General features: G+C 44.0%; 1 protein-coding gene across 7 annotated transcripts in view; it reads right to left on the bottom strand.

Annotated features, from left to right (window-relative positions):
* SFSWAP (splicing factor SWAP) overlaps positions 1–18,021 on the bottom strand; it is a 92,130-nt gene that overhangs the window by 41,505 nt on the left and 32,604 nt on the right. For 4 of the 7 annotated variants that reach the window (XM_026716262.2, XM_026716258.2, XM_087913446.1 and 1 more), the window contains 5 exons: positions 17,399–17,648; positions 14,802–14,933; positions 13,120–13,213; positions 7,547–7,718; positions 3,403–3,636 (listed from right to left, as the gene is read on the bottom strand). In XM_026716262.2, the coding sequence (XP_026572047.1) occupies positions 3,403–3,636; positions 7,547–7,718; positions 13,120–13,213; positions 14,802–14,933; positions 17,399–17,648 (882 nt within the window). The remainder of the gene's footprint in view (positions 1–3,402; positions 3,637–7,546; positions 7,719–13,119; positions 13,214–14,801; positions 14,934–17,398; positions 17,649–18,021) is intronic. The other 3 variants (XM_026716259.2, XM_087913447.1, XM_087913445.1) reach the window with 1 other exon arrangement.

An 18,021-nucleotide genomic window follows, 5' to 3' on the forward strand; every position in this document is an offset into this window, starting at 1 on the left:
TTTTGCCCCATTTTGCAACCTTTCTTGCCAAGGTTGTTAAGTGAATCATTGCAGTTGCTGAGTAACACCACTGTTAACACAAACTGGCTTCTCCATTGTCAGAAGGCTGCAAAAGGGGATCACATGATCCGAGGACATTGCAACCGTCATAAATATGAAGCAGTTGACAAGCATCCAAATTTTGGTCATGTGACCACGGGGGCTGCTGCAATGGTGTGGAAAAATGGTCATAAGCTACTTTTTTTCAGCGATGATGTAACTTTGAATGGTGACTAAATGAATAGAATTCTTTATTGGCCAAATGTGATTGGGCACACAAGGAATTTTTATTGGTGCAAATGCTCTCAGTGTACATAAAAGAAAAGATACATTCATCAAGAATCATAAGGTACAACACTTAATGATAGTCATAGTGTACAATAAGCGGTCAAATCATACTAGGAAACAGTCAACATTTGTTGATTGTAAGGATACAAGCGACAAAGTTACAGTCATACAGTCACAAGTGGGAGGGGATGGATGATAAGGACTGATGAGAAGATTAACAGTAATAGTAGTGCAGACTTTGTAAATAGTTGGACAGTGTTGAGGGAATTATTTGTTTAGCAGAGTGATGGCTTTCGGGGAGAAAACTGTCCTTGTGTCTAGTTGTTCTGGTGTGCAGGGCTCTATAGTGTCGTTTGGAGAGTAGGAGTTGAAACAGTTTATGTTTGGGATGTGAGGGGTCTGTAGATATTTTCAGAGCCCTCTTTTTGACTCGTGCAGTATACAGGTCCTCCATGGAAGGCAGGTTGGTAGCAACTGTTTTTTTCTGCAGTCCTAATTATCCTCTGGAGTCTGTGTCTGTCTTGTTGGGTTGCAGAACCAAACCAGACAGTTCTAGAGGTGAACTGCTGTAAGTTAAGGACTACCTGTATTTCCTTCTCTTTCGTCTTTGCACGAGCCGACAAGAGCCAAAGGGAAGGGAGAGTTATTTCATGGCTGCATTCACACAACTTGCAGATGTGTGCAAGCTTCAATTCCTAGAATTCCTTGCTGGCACAGCCGCTGCTGGGAATTCTGGGGCCAGATGTCCATGAAACTGAGAAACTGCTCTGGGCAACAAACCGGAAGGAAGTAACTGTAATTGCTGCCTACAGATTGCATGTCCAAACAATGCACACTCTGACAATTTAATGGGTGGGCTGATTTAATGCAAGCCGAGATGATAGTGAGCTTGATCAACTACCCAACTCCAGTTCAGCCTAGGACAGTGCTTTACATGACACCAAGAACCACAAAACTATACAATTTCACCCTCTTGGAAGATATAACGAAGTTCAAACACACTTCATAATTGTTTTGTGTGCAGGAGATGAACAGGATGAGATGGAAGGTGGGGTTAAGCATGTCAGTAGTTTGGAGTCATTGTGTAGCCACAAGAGGCCCAGAACCCCAATGAATTCTGGTGACCCTTATCCAACGCCAATTTAATTTTGACTGTTAGTTGAGGAGTCCTTGGTGCTTTTTGAGCTTGGTTATTTTCTTACAGACGTTTCATTACCAAAATAGGTACCATCATCAGTGCTAGTTTGATGTTACCTAGTTTGGGTAGTAAAATGTCTGCAAGAAAATAACCAAGCTCAGAGAGGACCAAGGACCCCTCATTTCAACCCTGAGCTACAAATATTCTCCTTTTTGGACCATTAGTTGACCGGATTCTTCTATCTAGGCAACAATCACAAACTTTTCCTTGCTTTGCTACTGGTTATTTATGCCTGATAATGTATGGGCGGTCTCTTTTGACTAGTGATGTGAGATTCCTGTTTGCTTTCAAAAAATACTTGCTTCCTAATATTTTCTCCAAGGTCCCTTGCAACTCTACGAATCTCTGATCGGGGAAGCATGGAATAACGCATTTGCCTTCAGCTTTGATTTGGTCAATGGAAAAGACCGTTCTGGTGTGCTACGCATTGGCATTTCACTCTTGACTGCATTGATCTCGGTTAGTATGTAGGTATGGTTTCATCCTCAGAGGAGGCGCCCGGTAGATTTAATGCTTCATTAAAGAGCTGGTATTTTAATGATTCTGGGTATGTGTGTTGTGCTACGTAGGATGTTCGCTTTCAAAATCTTTATTGAAACAGAACTCACTGCTTCATGTAATAGCCTGCTTCACTGGCTAATAGCTTTTGCAGTTAGAAAGTTAAAACAGAATAACAGAGCTGGAAGGGACCTTGGAGGTCTTCTAGTCCAACCTCCTTGCTCAGGGAGAAAACCACAACGTCGAGAGGCAAATCTTTCCACCGGTGAATTGTTCTATCAATCAGGAAATCTCTCCTTAGTTCTAAGCTGGGTCTCTCTTATTATTATTACTACCTTTATTGTCAGAGTACAACATGGGTACAATGAGATTGGCTGACCCTCCCTTCGTGCGCTTGATTAGTTACAAAAAATGAAAATCACATGCATATCAACGACAGTGCCAAGAAGGCTCCACACCCATTTGCACCGGTCAGGTGACCCTGAGGACACAGATAAACCTCCAAGTGGCCTCAATGTTTCTCCAAAAGGATGCAAACGGCCAGCTGTCTACAAGGAATATAAACCCTTCCATTCCCCTCCATCCAATCAGAGCTGAAGAAGCTTCTTGGGTGACAACTGAAACGTTTTCAAAAGAAAAAAAATAACAAAGTCCAGTTGCCTCTTGGGGCAAAAAAAAAAAAAAGCACATTTGGGACAACCATGACCCGGAGGATTGAGAATCTCCGCAGACTTTTAGCTATGCACTTTGGGAGGAAGATCCTTCAAATGGGGCAGGACTGTGAAAAGATTTCCAGAAAAATTGCAGGCTTTTACAGGAACCATCTGCGCTTCAGTTTGAGATGCAGACAACAGGAGACTCATCCCCAGCAACCTGCGCCTGTCTTGAACAGTGAAGGGGACACCGGGCAGAAAACATCCTGCGGGAAGCACAACTTCACAAAATTGTCCTTTCAAGCAGTTCCAAGAAGGCTCCATACCCATTTGCACTACTGTGTTCAGGTGACCCTAGACCTAGACAAACCTCCAAGTGGCCTCAACGTCTCTCTAAAAGGATGCAAACGACCAACTGTCTGCAAGGACTATAAATCCTTCCATTCCCCACCATCCAGGCAGAGCTGAAGAAGCTTCTTGGGTAAGAAGCGAAACGTCTTCAAAGAAAAACCAAGAAAGTCCAGTTGCCTCATGGAACAAAACCATGACCTGGATGGCTGAGAATCCCCATCGACATTTGTGTATCAACACACACAGAGAGTCGTATTTCTTTTGCCCTCTTCCCACCGCCCCCTTCTAGCAATGCTTCGGCCCCGTCTATGCAGAATTAGCTTTCAAACGGGATGGTGTATAAATCCCAGCTGATCCAGACCATACAATCCCTACCTTGCTTGGCTTCCAGCTCTTCCTGGGTCAGCTGGGGCTTTTTCTCTTCCGGGGCACCGCTGGAAGGGGTAAGGAGGGTGGCGCTGGTGGAGGTGCTGCTGGCGTTCTCCTGGCCCTCTTTGCCTTCCTCCTCCTCCTCGTCGCTATCGTCGTCGAGCTTCACCCGGTTCTTCTCCAAGGGGAGCATGTCGTTTTCTTTGGCCCGGATTGCAAAGCTGATGGGTGCAAATGACACTGTGGGAGAGAAAGGATTATCTGTAAAGCAGCAATTGCTAGTTGAAGCCTGTTTGGTCTAGTGGCTGAGGCGCCAGGCTAGGAACCGGGAGACAGTGAGTTCTAGTCTCAATCTCAGGCATGAAAGTTAGCTGGGTGACTTTAGGTCAATTACAGATTACAGATTACTAGAGTTGGAAGGGACCTTGTAGGTCATCAATTGCCAGGCGACTGTGAATTCTAGTCCCATCTTAGCTGTGACAGCTGGCTGGGTAATTTTGGGTCAATCACCAGGAGATGGTGAGTTCTAGTCCTGCCTTAGTCATAGATGCTGGCTGGGTGACTTTGGGCCAGTCCCTCTCTCTCAGCTCAAGACAATTCACACGGGTTGCTGTTGTGAAGGAGGAAAGTATATCTTTGCCACCTTGAGTTATTTGTAAAAAAATATAAAGGCAGGATACAAATAAATATTTTCACTGCCAGTTGCCAAGGGTGTCTTTTGTTGTTGAGGTAAGGGGAGAGAAGGGGGAACAGTCTAATAGAATAGAGGAGGATGTACCTCCCAGTTTCATTTGTGTTGCCCTTGGCTGAATTTTAATTCTCATTTTTGGAAAAAAAAAAACACCTGTTCTGACCAGGGTAGGACATAGAGGAAGAAAAATGAACCCAGAAAGCAAGTTATCAGAAAGGGGCTGGTTCCGCCCACCCATTTTTGCCTCGGCCTCTTAACTATTTGCAACCGTGCGCTCCTTCAAAGGCCTACTCTGACATCCCCTCTCCCCAAAAAGAAGACTTCTCTCCCCGCAAAAACAGAATTATGCTATGGAATCCCCTTCTGAGCATGTCACGCCTGGCCGCATCATTGTTTGGACAAAAGCAGTAAGCTTTTCCCCAGGAGTTTTGGGATTTTCTTCAGACAACTAGTTCTTTACTATGGATTAAGGGTAAGCTCAGTTATCCATCCAAGACCTTTGGGCAATCAAAACAGCTGCCTTGACACACACAAGGGAGGCCACAGCAAGCTTAGAGGGACCTGTGCTTGCTACTAGCTTTTGGGGTGGGGGGGGGGGAAAGAGAACATAATGGAGAAGAAAAGCAGAATTGCTCGAGGCAAATGGAAAGTACTTAATGTTGGGGATGAAAAGATGCAAAACTTGCAGCCAGAGATCTGGAAGAGGATTGTTTTGTACAGGAGCATGGGGGCCCCTTGGTTGCAAAACAGAAGTGGGCTGCAACCACTGGCTTAAACCGTCTCTCCTTTGCTACTGTGTTGGAAGTCCCAAAGGTCCTTAACTTAACAGCGGTCTCGCTTAGCAACATAAATGTTATGCTCAGTTGTGGACATAGGTTGAGGACTATTTTGCACTTTGCTGCAGGCCTTAAGAAAGAAGAAACGCCAAGGAAATTAGACATGAGTCCCATTGGGGTGGGGGTGGGGAGAAAAATCACATGTACAACAACAACAGTGTCAAGAAAGCTCCACACCCATTTGCACCACTCAGGTGACCCTGAGGACACAGACAAACCTCCAAGTAGCCTCAATGATCCTCTAAAAGGATGCAAATGACCAGCTGTCTGAAAGGAGCGTTAAATCCTTCCATTCCCCACCATCCAGTCAGAGCAGAAGCAGCTTCTTGGATGAGAAGTGAAACATCTTCAAAGGAAAAAACAAGAATGTCCAGTTGCCTCGGAGGGGAAAAAAAACCCTGGATGGCTGAGAATCTCTGTAGACATATTGTGCTAAAGCCTGGCACGGTCCTCTGATATCTATTTGTGTGTTGTGGTTCCCTCTAATTAGCTGTTACCTTGGGATAAAAATACGCAAGGAAATATTGTGACTGTACGTCCTGCTGTCTAATTTTTTAAAAGATCTCTCTTAAAGGAACGAGAAGGGGGGGGGGGAGGATTAATATATTAAAAAAATTGAAAGTGTGTTTCCAAACGTGCTTTTTTTCTGGAGAAAAGGGCCAATATTACAGCTCTGTTTTTTTGTTTTAAACTTCCGCCCCCCTACAGACTCAACCCACCACTGCACAGTTGCTTTTAAAGGGAAAAAAAAAATATTTAGCAAATTGACATTCTATTGAAGGGGATGGAACAAACCATGTGGATATATCTGCCCCGAGGCTTATACCCGCTAAGTTGGAAAGGCCCTTTGTACAATAAGCAATTTACTTCTGAGAGGTGCTTTTCAACCTGCAGGAAAGTAACTTGGCTTTTTACCCTTGAACCATAACCGCCCGCTGTTTGGGTGGTATGGACACCATTTGGACCTGATCAGGCTGCCATTTGTGAAAAATACAACTGGGGCCCCCTCCTGACATTCATTTCAACACCGTCAACCTCTTCTTCGAAGCACCTGAGGGCAGGACAAGAAGTAATGGGTGGAAAGTAATCAACGAGAGATCTAATTTAGGACTAAGGAGAAATTCCCTGACAATTAATCCCTAGAACAGCTCGCCTCCAGAAGTTGTGGCTGATCCAACACTTGAAGTTCAATTCTGGGAGGTTTGATTCAGCCCTATGACTGTGGGACAGATAAGACAGGTAGACAGGTAAATAGATAAGGTAGGTAGGTAGGTAGATATGGATGGATGGACGGACAGATAGAAATAGCAGACATAGAGCCCTTCCCAGTGCTTTACAGCCTTCTCGGATAGACAGACAGACAGACCAAGGGACAGAGATAGACAGATAGACATAGATAGACAGATAGATAGATAGACAGATAAGATTAGATAGATAGATAGATAGATAGATAGATAGATAGATAGATAGATAGATAGACAGATAGATAGATAGACAGGATAGACAGACAGACAGATGAATGGACAGATGAATGGATAGAAATAGCAGACATATAGTCCTTCCCAGTGCTTTACAGCCTTCTCGGATAGACAGACAGACAGACCAAGGGACAGAGATAGACAGATAGACATAGATAGAAAGATAGATAGATAGATAGATAGATAGATAGATAGATAGATAGATAGATAGATAGACAGACAGATAAGATTAGATAGATAGATAGATAGATAGATAGATAGATAGATAGATAGACAGATAGATAGATAGACAGGATAGACAGACAGACAGATGAATGGACAGATGAATGGATAGAAATAGCAGACATATAGTCCTTCCCAGTGCTTTACAGCCTTCTCGGATAGACAGACAGACAGACCAAGGGACAGAGATAGACAGATAGACATAGATAGATAGATAGATAGATAGATAGATAGATAGATAGATAGATAGACAGACAGATAAGATTAGATAGATAGATAGATAGATAGATAGATAGATAGACAGGATAGACAGACAGACAGATGAATGGACAGATGAATGGATAGAAATAGCAGACATATAGTCCTTCACAGTGCTTTACAGCCCTCTCGGATAGACCGACAGACTGAGACAGAGATAGATTAGACAGACAGACAGACAGACAGACAGACAGGCATGGATGGATGAATAGAAATAGCAGACATATAGAACTTCACAATGCTTTACAGCTGAGGGGGAGGGAGATAAATGGATGGATAGATGGACAGGCAGACAGACAAGCCTTCCTGAGGTTTTTAAGAAATTGGACAACCGTTTTTGCGGAACGATAAAGGGTCTCCAGTGTGAACAGGGGATTAGAAGCCTCCCAGGTCTCTTCCAACTCAGTTATTTGGTATTCTTTCCAGGGCTTATTTTAGACGTCTCCAATTCATCAGAATCCATTTAAATTAACAATGCATGGGATTACTTGCCTTTTACTTCACGGCCTGTCTCTCATCTTAAAAAAAAAAAAAAATCACAATTCAACCGTACCTTTTAGAGGGGGGTGGGGTGCGCCTGGGAGCCAGACCGAAGATTTCTCGGGGACCATAAATGTGACTTTGTCCTCTAAGAGGCAGGGTTTGATCTGGACGGGAGGGCTTACCCTTTATCAGTTTGCCATCGTTGCTAATTTTGATGGCAGCTGGGTCCTTTGCACTATTTCCTTGAGCCGCTGAATCGGCGTCTTCAGGACTCTGCTCAGCAGGAAACTCGGTCTCTCCAGGTGCCGCGGTGGGCGCGTCGGTAGAGACGTCCTCCGGCAAAGAGGCGACCTGCTTTTAAAGAGGGGGGGGAAAAATCCACTATGTAGCACACGCCCAAAACCGGAAGCTGCAGCGGAATAAATGGATCCTAAACGAATGTACAACTGAACTAATACATGCAACCCTGTACAATACGGTTACTACTCTGGGACTGGATCCATTCATAACTAACACCACCAGCCTCCCAACAACTGCCTAGATCTCATCTCCTGCAACAGTTTAAACAAAATTTACAATTTAACGCAAGTAAAAGGACCTTTTTCCTAACGGTGACCACAGTGTCATGCCCCTGTTAGAATCTGACTCCGAGGGAGAGGAGGAACAGCCAACAGGGAGTGGGAGTGTGGCTCCAGATGTTGTGGAGGAAACTGGGGAAGGGCACAGGCCGGGTGGGCATTCAGAGGAAGACCCGGGCCCATCCCATCTTCATCCTAGGGCATGCAGGGAGGAGCGGATAAGGGAGAAACGTGAATGGCGTGGTATATGGGGGAGGAAGGGGCCTTGATCCCCTTCATGGGCTGCAGCTGTGAGGACTGTTTCAATTTATATATGTGCGTGCATCCCTTGGCACCTTCACAGCCCTCTCGTTTGGCTTGTCAAAACAATCCCAGTTTCTCATGTGGCCCCTTGACATAATTAACTGCCCACCCCTCTTCTAGGATGTGGCTATCCTGAATCTCTTCCCCCCCATGTACATCGGGACTGCGCAGTATCTTAAACTGGGCTTCGTTTGGGAAAGTTTGGTGTTGCTAAACTCTTACCCCTCAGCTCCCAAAGGTGTACAATCCATTAGAACAAAAGGATGGAGCAGTTTGGAGTTAATTTCCAGCAATGTGAACATTGTGGCCCACCAGAGGCCAAGCGGAGCTGGTGGCAGATTTGGACAGTTAAGAGGGTTGGGAGGAACATGGGTCAGTCCTGAGTCTGGGGAAGGCTCCGACAAGGGCTCTGTGTCTGAGGCAGAGATGGGGCCAGGGCTGTCGGACAGTTATCAGCTGCCTTTGGAATCGGAGATCAGTGGGGCAGAAGAACAGCTGGAGCCTGTTCCTGATGCGCGCATGCACAGAGCTGCCAGGAGAAGAGAACAGTTAAGGATCAAGAGTCGATTCGGGAGTAAAGGCACAGGTAGACGGTGAATGACCCCTCCCACAGGGAATAAAGAGGAGTGAAAGGGGAGTGGGGTTTTGCAGGAGACAACTAGTTCAATTCATTAGGGTGGAGATCTGTTCCTGACTCCTGGCCAAGTATTTTCTGCTCCAGCATGGCGTTTGGATGCTATCGTCCTGGCAACTCTCCAAGCCTGATAAAAGGTCTGTGATTGTAAATCACTCTTGAAAGACTGTTTGCCAGGACTTTGTTGGATGTGAATGAGAGGAATTCACATTAGCCTAAATAAAAGGGGCTTTGTCAAGAACGAGGAGTCTGCTTCGTGATTTTCGGAAGCCTAGGTCAGAACAGTGAGCCAGTTCTTCTAATTGTTGGCAAGGGATCTGTATGAGAACAGAATTCTGGAAATGGCCTTGGTGGGAAACCCTGGGCCAGGAGATGAAGACCGAGGCCAATCATTTTACATTTCAGTTCTCATTCAAATGTAGGTTGACGCTACCATTTCACGATTGTTATACTGATCCAGAAATTAATTTAAGAAGCCCTGCGCTATGAGCTTCATATTAGGACTGTACAAAGCCATTTTAAATGAAGAAATGACTCGAGGTATGCTTGGGGTGGGTGGGGGGGGAGAGAATGAAGCCTTCAAGGAACAATCTTCAGGTCTAGCTTTGCTTATCTGCTGCTGGTAATAGCAGCGATAAAGTTTTAAGAGGGCTCGTGGCAGGAATTTCTATCCCCCTATGCTCAAAAAAAAGAAAAAAACCCGAATACATTAGCTGGCAGAGCCCGTCTTCAAAAAGAGGAAGGGGATGAATTTATTCATGAAAGATCTGGCTGCGTTTTGCTTAATGAGGAAGAAATGTAATTGCAAGAAAAAAAATTAATGATGGAATGGGAGGCTACCTTAAGTGGACTTACAGTACTGTATCTATTTGCTTAGCGTATCAGTTTTTAGCTAATTTCATGCGTTGCCTTCAAGGATCGTTTGCTGAATAAGTTATAATTGGCTATCTTTAATCTTCAAACTAAAACCAAATCATCGTGATTTCTAAGCCACAGGCAGTCCTTGGCCTAGCACTGGGCCCGAAATTTTCCACTGTTAAGTCCCCGCGATCATAAAACGAGACATCACATGACCAGATACACGATTTTAGAGCCGTATTTACCACGGCTGCGAAGTGAAATCAGTAGTTGTTAATGGCTCATGCCATTAAACCAATCCGGCTTCCCCAACTGACTTTTCGTTGGTCGAAAGTGGCTGGGAAGATTGCAAATTCTGAGCATGTGACTTTAAGACGCTGCAAGCATCCTAAATGCCAGTTGATGGCCAGGTGCCCCGATTGCAATCATCATGTGACCGTTGGGGATGGTGCAACGGTTGTAGCTTTGAGGACCGGCCGACATAATTTCAAACTATCATTAAATGAATGGTTGTAAGTCAAGCATTACCTGTGCAGTTTACAAACCACAGTGAATGTAACCTGCTCTGCTGAGAGCCACGAGCTGCATTGTGACTTAGGATAATGGGCACGAGCCAGAAAAGAGGGATGTGGAAATATCTACAGACCCCATACATCCTGGAGATAACCTCTTCCCTCAAGGCGATGCTATAGGGCATTGAACGCCAAAACTAGACACAAGGCGTCGTCCCCCGCCCCCCACAATGGCATCACTCTGCTAAACAACTAATTCCAACAATACTGTTTAACTACCTAGCAGGGCTGTACTACAATTACTCTTCTCATCTTTCCTATTACCTGTTTCCTTACCTTCTTATGCCTGCCACTTTGTTGCTTGTATCTTACGATTTATATTGTTTTATTCAGTATCCTAGTATTATTTTTGTTGATTGTTTATTTAGTATCCTGTGACTATTACTAAGTGTTGTATCTGATGATTTCTGATGAACGTATTTTTATGATGATTATTGCTGTGATTAATCACTTGTTGCTTGTATGTACACTGAGAGCTTATGCACCGGAGACAAATTCCTTGTGTGTCCAAACACACTTGGCCAATAAAGAATTCTCTCCTCTCCTCTCCTGTCTATATTCCATTCCATTCCATTCCATTCCTATCCCTATTCTATTTTCTACCCCATCCCACCCTAAAACCAGAAGCTAATTATCAGCATTTATCAGCTCTGTGGACTCAAATGGAATTTTGGTTATTAAACATTACACACCAACTTGTGTTTTCTGGGGGAGGAACACAGGTGTTTAAAAAAACCCACCATGGTCTTTCTGTAAACATTATGTGATGTTTGATGCAAATGTAATTGTTTGTGTGTAACAGGGCTCTTTCTGCCCTTCTTTTGAAAAATGAAAAATAAACAGTTCACATGCCATTTTTTTGCCTTTTGTTTCCTGGAAAACACGCAGCGTTGTTTGACGCCCCATTAAACCGAACGGCAAAATTCTGTTTAAAATTGGAAGAGCATTCTGCTTCATTAGTGTGTCCCGGCTATTAATTTCAAAAGCACCCTTGTCCCCATTAGGGCCAAAAAAAAGCAAAACAGTTTCCTGGCAACCATACGGCGCATTGACAATCTGTTTCATCAAACACAAAAAATACACACGATAAACAATTCAGAGAGAAAAAGAACCCATAAAAGGTAGAAGGCAAAGCAACAGGTCCTGCTTCCTGTAGTGACTAGCCATATCGGTAGGTCTGTGCCACAAAACTCCTGAAATTAAAGGAGAAACACTAACATGGGCTGCGAATGATGTTCAGCGTTAAACTGACATTTGGTAACATTACCTACGTCAGGCAAATCAAAAGTCTGAATGAACTTAACCCCCACCCCCACCCAAGGCAGGTAAGACAGAGATGGCCGTGTCAGCCATGAATAGAGAAGATGGCTGTACCAAGCACACTGTGTCAGTTTAGGGGTACAAATTACTCCTAACCCCAGTTCAAGAGCAGGGACATTAGAATTCAAGTTCAATAACCAGTGCCTGTAACCACTGATAAAACTGATGGATCCTATCTGTTTATATGAGCCAATATATAAAATAGGCTCATATTTTTTTAAAAAAAGTCTTCTAGGAGTATATACACACAGGCAGAACTGGTTGCCAGCTATTTTCAGGTAAGGAGCACAGGTATACACACACACAGAGAGAGAGAGAGAGAGAGAGAGAGAAGGGGGGAGAGAGAGAAGGAGAAGGAGAAGGAGAGAAGGAGGGAGAGAGGAGACAGAAGGGGAGAGAGAGAAGAGGGAGAAAGGAGAGAAGGAGACAGAAAGAGAGGTGGGGAGACAAAAGGGGAGAGAGAGGAGAGACAGAGGGAGGAAAAGAGAGAAGGAGAGAGAGAGAGAGAGAGAAGGGGGGGAGAGAGAAGAGGGAGTGAAGGAGAAGGAGAGAAGGAGGGAGAGAGGAGACAGAAGGGGAGAGAGAGAAGAGGGAGAGGAGAGAGAGAGGAGAGGAGACAGAAAGAGAGGTGGGGAGACAAAAGAGGAGAGAGAGAAGGAGAGAGAGGAGAGACAGAGGGAGGAAAAGAGAGAAGGAGAGAGAGACAGAGAGTGAGGGAGGGGGAAGAGGGAGAGAAGGAGAGCGAGGGAAGGAGAGAGACATTATCTGTGGGGTCACTGGTGCTTTCTGGGCTTGGTTGTCTTCTTGCAGACATTTCATCCATCATTCACCATCCTCCTTCTAGCCATTATCTACCCTCTGTGGGATGAAGGACCCTTCCTCGTGTTTCCAACCCATACAGTCCTGAGCTTTTTTTTTTTTTTTTTTTGCCAATTTGGCTCGCCATACTTGCCGATATCGTTGAGCCACTTGTTTCGTATATTTAGAATATACGAAACGTATTTGATATATTTTGAAATGTATGAGGTATTTCAAGGTTATCTTGGTTATCACCAAGGTTTAACCTCAGGCCAACCAGCCAGTTGGAAACACAGCCTGCAAAAGGGACCGCCCAGAGAAAACACTTCCTTCAACAATGACAGGGCAAACCACTTTTGTATAGCAACAGACAGCAAACCCGGTTCTCTTTTAGCACTGATGATGTTACCTAGTTGGGTCACGAAAGATCTGTAAGAAAATAACCAAGCTCAGAGACACCAAAGATCACACAGTCCTCCTCTTCCTCTCCACAAACCCTACTCATCACCCACTACCACAATAACAAAGAGGGCAGACAACACATTCTTAAAACACATCCACTGATGGAGAAATGGTTCCTCTCTCAACAGCCCCAGTCATCCAGCAAGACACTGTGGAGGAGGAAGGGGGGGGGGAAAACAAGCAAACAAGCCAGCATGTATCATAGTTACATTATACTTTCACAAGCCTACCTTTGAGCTGTCACTGGCCTCTTTCTGAAGGAAGAACTGTTTCTTAAATTCGTAGTACGCGTTGTACTGATGCCAAGGCTGCAGAAATTCAAATCTGTTAAGGAGGAGACAGAAAAGGTACACAGTTTGTGTGACCCAAAATGGGGCTGGAATTTGGGTCGTTAAGCAACTCCTTGTGGTCCTAAGTTATGTCGGAACCAATTTTAGGACCATTTTTAAAAGGAGATCGTTAAAGGGAATCGCCACAGTTGTTCAGTGAATCCAGCTACGCCAACGGGTGGGGTGTTTTAGGTGGCAAATTGTGGCCATGTGATCACAGATCCTACAACCGATCGTAAATGCAAGCTGGGTGCCAATTGACAGGACGCGCAGGGGGACAGGAGTGTTGTAAGTGCAAATACACAGGTTATAAGTCGCTTTTTTCCAAGGCTGTTGAATCATTTTAAGTTGAGAGCTACTTACTACCGCGTTTCTCCAAAAATAAGACCGGATCTTATATTAATTTTTGTCCCAAAAGATGCATTAGGGCTTCTTTTCCAGTTAGGTCTTATTTTCAGGGGAATTTGGCACTAAATGAGACCTTCTGGTTGACGATATTAACTAGGGCTTATTTTGTGTGTGGGGGGGCTTATATTATAAGCATCCTAAAAAAACCATGCTAGGGCTTATTTTCCAGTTGGGTTTTATTTCCGGGGAAACTGGGTAATATATCTGGTCCTTGACTTACACAGTTCATTTAGTGATCTTGAAAAAAAAAAAGACCAATGGCCGTTTTTCAGAGTTAAAAACCACTGCAGCATCCCCATGGCCACGTGATCAAAATTCAGATGCTTGGCAACTGAACTCATATTTATGACTGTTGTGGTGCCCCGGGAGTCACGTGATTTCTCTTTCGCGACCTTTTGATAAAGCAAAGTCAGCGGGAAAGCCAGATTCATTTAACAACCATGTTACTTACTTAACAACTGCCATGACTGATATAACCACTGTGGCAAGGAAGGTCGCAAAATGGAGCAAAATTCATTTTAACAAGTGCTTAGAATAAATGAGCTGGAAGAGGCCATGGAGGTCTTCTAGTCCAGCCCCCTGATCAAGCAGGAGAACCTATACCATTTCAGATAAGTGAAAACCTCCAGAGATAGAGCACCCACGATTTCTGGTGGCCAGCTGTTCCATTGGTTAATTTCTCCTCATAGTTAGGAAGTTTCTCCTTAATGTCTCGCTTAATGTCAGAAATTATGGGCTCAAATTCGTAAGTCGAGGGTTACCTACATTCCCACTCTGGGAGGGAGATGGATAATTTTGAAAATGTGGTCCAGAAGTCAATATGGGAAAAAAAAAGGGGGGAAACCACCATCCCTCAACTGTAAGTCACGGCTATAATTTATTATTTCCCCACCTAAGGAACCAAAAGGCCATTTGATATTCTGAAAATAATAAATTACACCCCAAGGGCCAGAAGTTACAGATATCTGACAGTCAGGTTTCAAGATTCTTTGGCAATAATGCTTTATCGTTAACTTCCAGGAGTTTCTTGAATTTTAATGTGAGAAACCTCCAATAGGTTACTATGTTTTTCGTTGTTTTCCCCTGAGAAGACCATCAGTAAGAGAACGGGGCAAAGCTACTCGCTTGCGGGTTTATCGTAAAATGAAATCAAGACTGAAGCCTCCCCTACTCACCTCGGATCATTCTTGGCACGAACGCTGGTTTCAAATTTAATCCCATTTCTCGCAACATACTCAGCTAGCTTGTCAATTACAGGTTGGATATCTGGAGGTGGAGGAATGACGGCAACCACTGGAGGAATTGAGCTGGGAAATGTCAAGAGTTGTAAGATTTACACAGGCAGAGAACACAACCTATTAAAATGGGGGAGGAAGCTCATTTTTTTTAAAAGGCATCACCTGACTGAGGACTAAACAGGGAAAAGCCAAGTATTTCAAACAAGGGAAATAACAGAACAAAGGTCCAGGCAGGATTTTAAAAGTTTTAAGACATAAGGTTGAGGAGAGCTGAATGATTCATTCTGGCTCACAAAAATGAAATTCTGGAAAATCTGCAATTATGTTGAAGTGGGGTGGCCACCAATGAGACAAAAAAAAAGGGGGATTGTGAGGATTTTAAAAAAAGTTTTAGACATCCAACTAAGATGAACAGAGCTGAATGATTCATTCTGGCTGACGAACGTGCAATTCTGGAGAAGCTGCAATTATTCTGAAGCAGGACGGCCACCGGTCAAGAGAAAAAAAGAAGTGGTTTGAGAATAATTTTGCACGCGCAGCTTTCTGTCAGGCAATAGGCACCTACTGAAATTCTCTACGTATTCTGCAAAGTTAAGACGCTGTTTTAATTGAACGCCACTCTTTTGGAACAGGTTCTTTCATGGGAGAGATACACATCCACACGCTATTATTTTCACTATACGAAATTCCAGAGCGATATTCATTTCAAATATTTATGTTGTGCAATTAAGAAGAAACGTTAGCGCTATGATTAACCATATCAACTATATTATTCTATTTTTACCTCTTTATTTACTTGAACAGGTAAACTCAAGGCAGCCAACCTAGATGAGGCTTAATCCCTCCTCCTATTTTCCTTACGATGATAACCCTGAGGGCGGTCGGGCTGAGAGAGAGGGACTGGCTTGGAGTCGCTCAGCTGGTTTTCATGGCAAAGGCAGGACTAGAACTCCCAATCTCCTAGTGATGGGTCCAAAATCACCCAATCGGCTTTCATACCTAAAAGACTAGAACTCACAGTCTCCTGGTTTCTAGGCCAGTCCCTTAACCACTAGACCAAATCAGCTCTCAAAAATGAAAATGATAATAATAATAATGATGGAGAACCTGTCCTCATATGGGACATTAGTCCCGCTAAGACAGAACTAGAATTCCCAATCTCCTGGTAACTGGCCCAAGTTATCCAGCAGACTTTCACGCTTAAGGCGGGACGAGAACTCACTCTCTCCTGGTGATTGGCTCAAAATTACCCAGTCAGCTTTCACATGCCTAAGGCAGAACTAGAACTCACCATCTCCTGGTTTTTAGGGCCAGCACCTTAACCACTAAACCAAATGAGCTTTTAAAAATTAAAAAAATAATAATGATGGGATATTAGAACAAAATTAGTTATTGCTGTCTTGATATGGGATACTAGAACAAAATTAATATCAGCAGGCTTTGAGATAGCCAACAGAATATCCCCTCCAGAACGCAAACTTGGGAAAACCCGTCTGGAAAGTGGGTGTTTCACTAAACAGAAATTAAATAGGCTTCTTGCACATTATAAGCCTGCACAGGGCTGGCAGGGGAGGAAAGTATAGATTATTTTTAATGAAAAGATTAATTGCTGACCAAGAAGGCCCTCAAAAAAATGACAAAAAGCCCCCCGAGGATATCATCCATGAAACAAAACTAGACAAGGCAAACATATTGGCTCTTTTGCACTCTTGTCTAAAGCTCAGGCAATTTTAGGATGTAATGAGACACCCTTTTATTTGGGCTGCCATTTTAATTATTAACATTTAATCACTTTAATGTATGCAACTGTCCACTGCCTGGTAGCTGGGAAGCCTCCCTGCCAAAGCCTGGTCTGAAGGAAAACAAAAAACAAAAAACAGTCCAGCCACTCAGAATGGCTGGGAGGCTGCTGGTGTTATGTCAATACACAGGACCCAAGTTTATATAAGTGCAAAAGCTGCACTGGGGCTTATGAAGGGATTCAGGAGAGGCTACCACAACATCTGAACATGAGAAATAAATATAATAAACCCAGAGCAATACAGAAAAACAGAGTTAGAAGGGACCTTGGAGGTCTTCTAACTGTTTGAAATGGGCAGCTTATCAAATTGGAGAAAGAAAAGAAAAGAGAGAGAGAGAGAGAGAAAGAGGGAGGGAGGAAGGAAAGGATGAATGGAAAAAGACATAAAAGAGATATTAAAAGAAGGGATGGAGGGAGGGAGAAAAGGAGAGAGAGGGAGGGAGGGAGGAAGAGAGGGAGGAAGGAAGGAAAACTGATTTCTGATGCGTTTGGAAAAACTCCATTGGAAAAAGAGTCAAGTACAGTATCTCCTGCTATCAAGTCCACATTATCTCAGCGCCAGTGAATTGTTGAGTCTAACCAACAAGCTAGTCAACAGCTTGCATTTACTTTCAGCAGTGGGCATCCTCTACCACCATTAGGAAAAGTCGTTCTGTTACACAAGCAGCCTGTTTGTTACACGATTCGCTCAACAAAACTCTTCCTCTACATAGGCCAGCATAAAATAAGATACCTCGCTGAAGTGCTTGTGCCAGGTAATGCGCCGCTCGTGTCTTCGCTGGCTTCCAAAGACGATGGTGGCGGCGTCGTGCCGGGAGGCGGAGGCGCTGTGATGGTGGCTACGCCAGTGGTGCTTGACACCGTCACACCCGCTGGCAAGGCGCTGTAGTAAGTAGCCATGTCAATCCCTGGGGGCGGTGGGGCGAGGCAGTACGTTCCATCGGGCAGCATGTAATAGCTGTAGTACATGGCTGCCATTGTTGCTATATTTTTTTAAAAAAAGAGACAATCAGTACTTTGACCAGCGTGGACAAGAAAAGCCAACTCAAACGGCAGTATGGATCCTTGCCCCCAATCCTACAGCTCTGCACGCAGCTGCAACATGCATACAATATTGCTTTTGGTTCAACTATGAAGTTATTTACAACAGGGAGGTTCTTTGGTGCTTTCTTGAGCTTGGCTGTTTTCTTGCAGATGTTTCATGACCCAACTAGGGAACATCATCAATGCTAGAAGGGAAAAGGGTTTGGACTCTGTTTTAAGTGTTGGTGGGAATGTTCTTGGTGATTTCTTGATTAGGTTATTATTTACTGTTCAACTGTCTGAGGTGGATAGTCCTTGACTTATTTCATTTAG

The sequence above is a fragment of the Pseudonaja textilis genome, chromosome 15, assembly GCF_049901715.1.
Source record: "Pseudonaja textilis isolate UNSWEBS1 chromosome 15, rPseTex1.2, whole genome shotgun sequence".
NCBI lineage: Eukaryota > Metazoa > Chordata > Lepidosauria > Squamata > Elapidae > Pseudonaja > Pseudonaja textilis.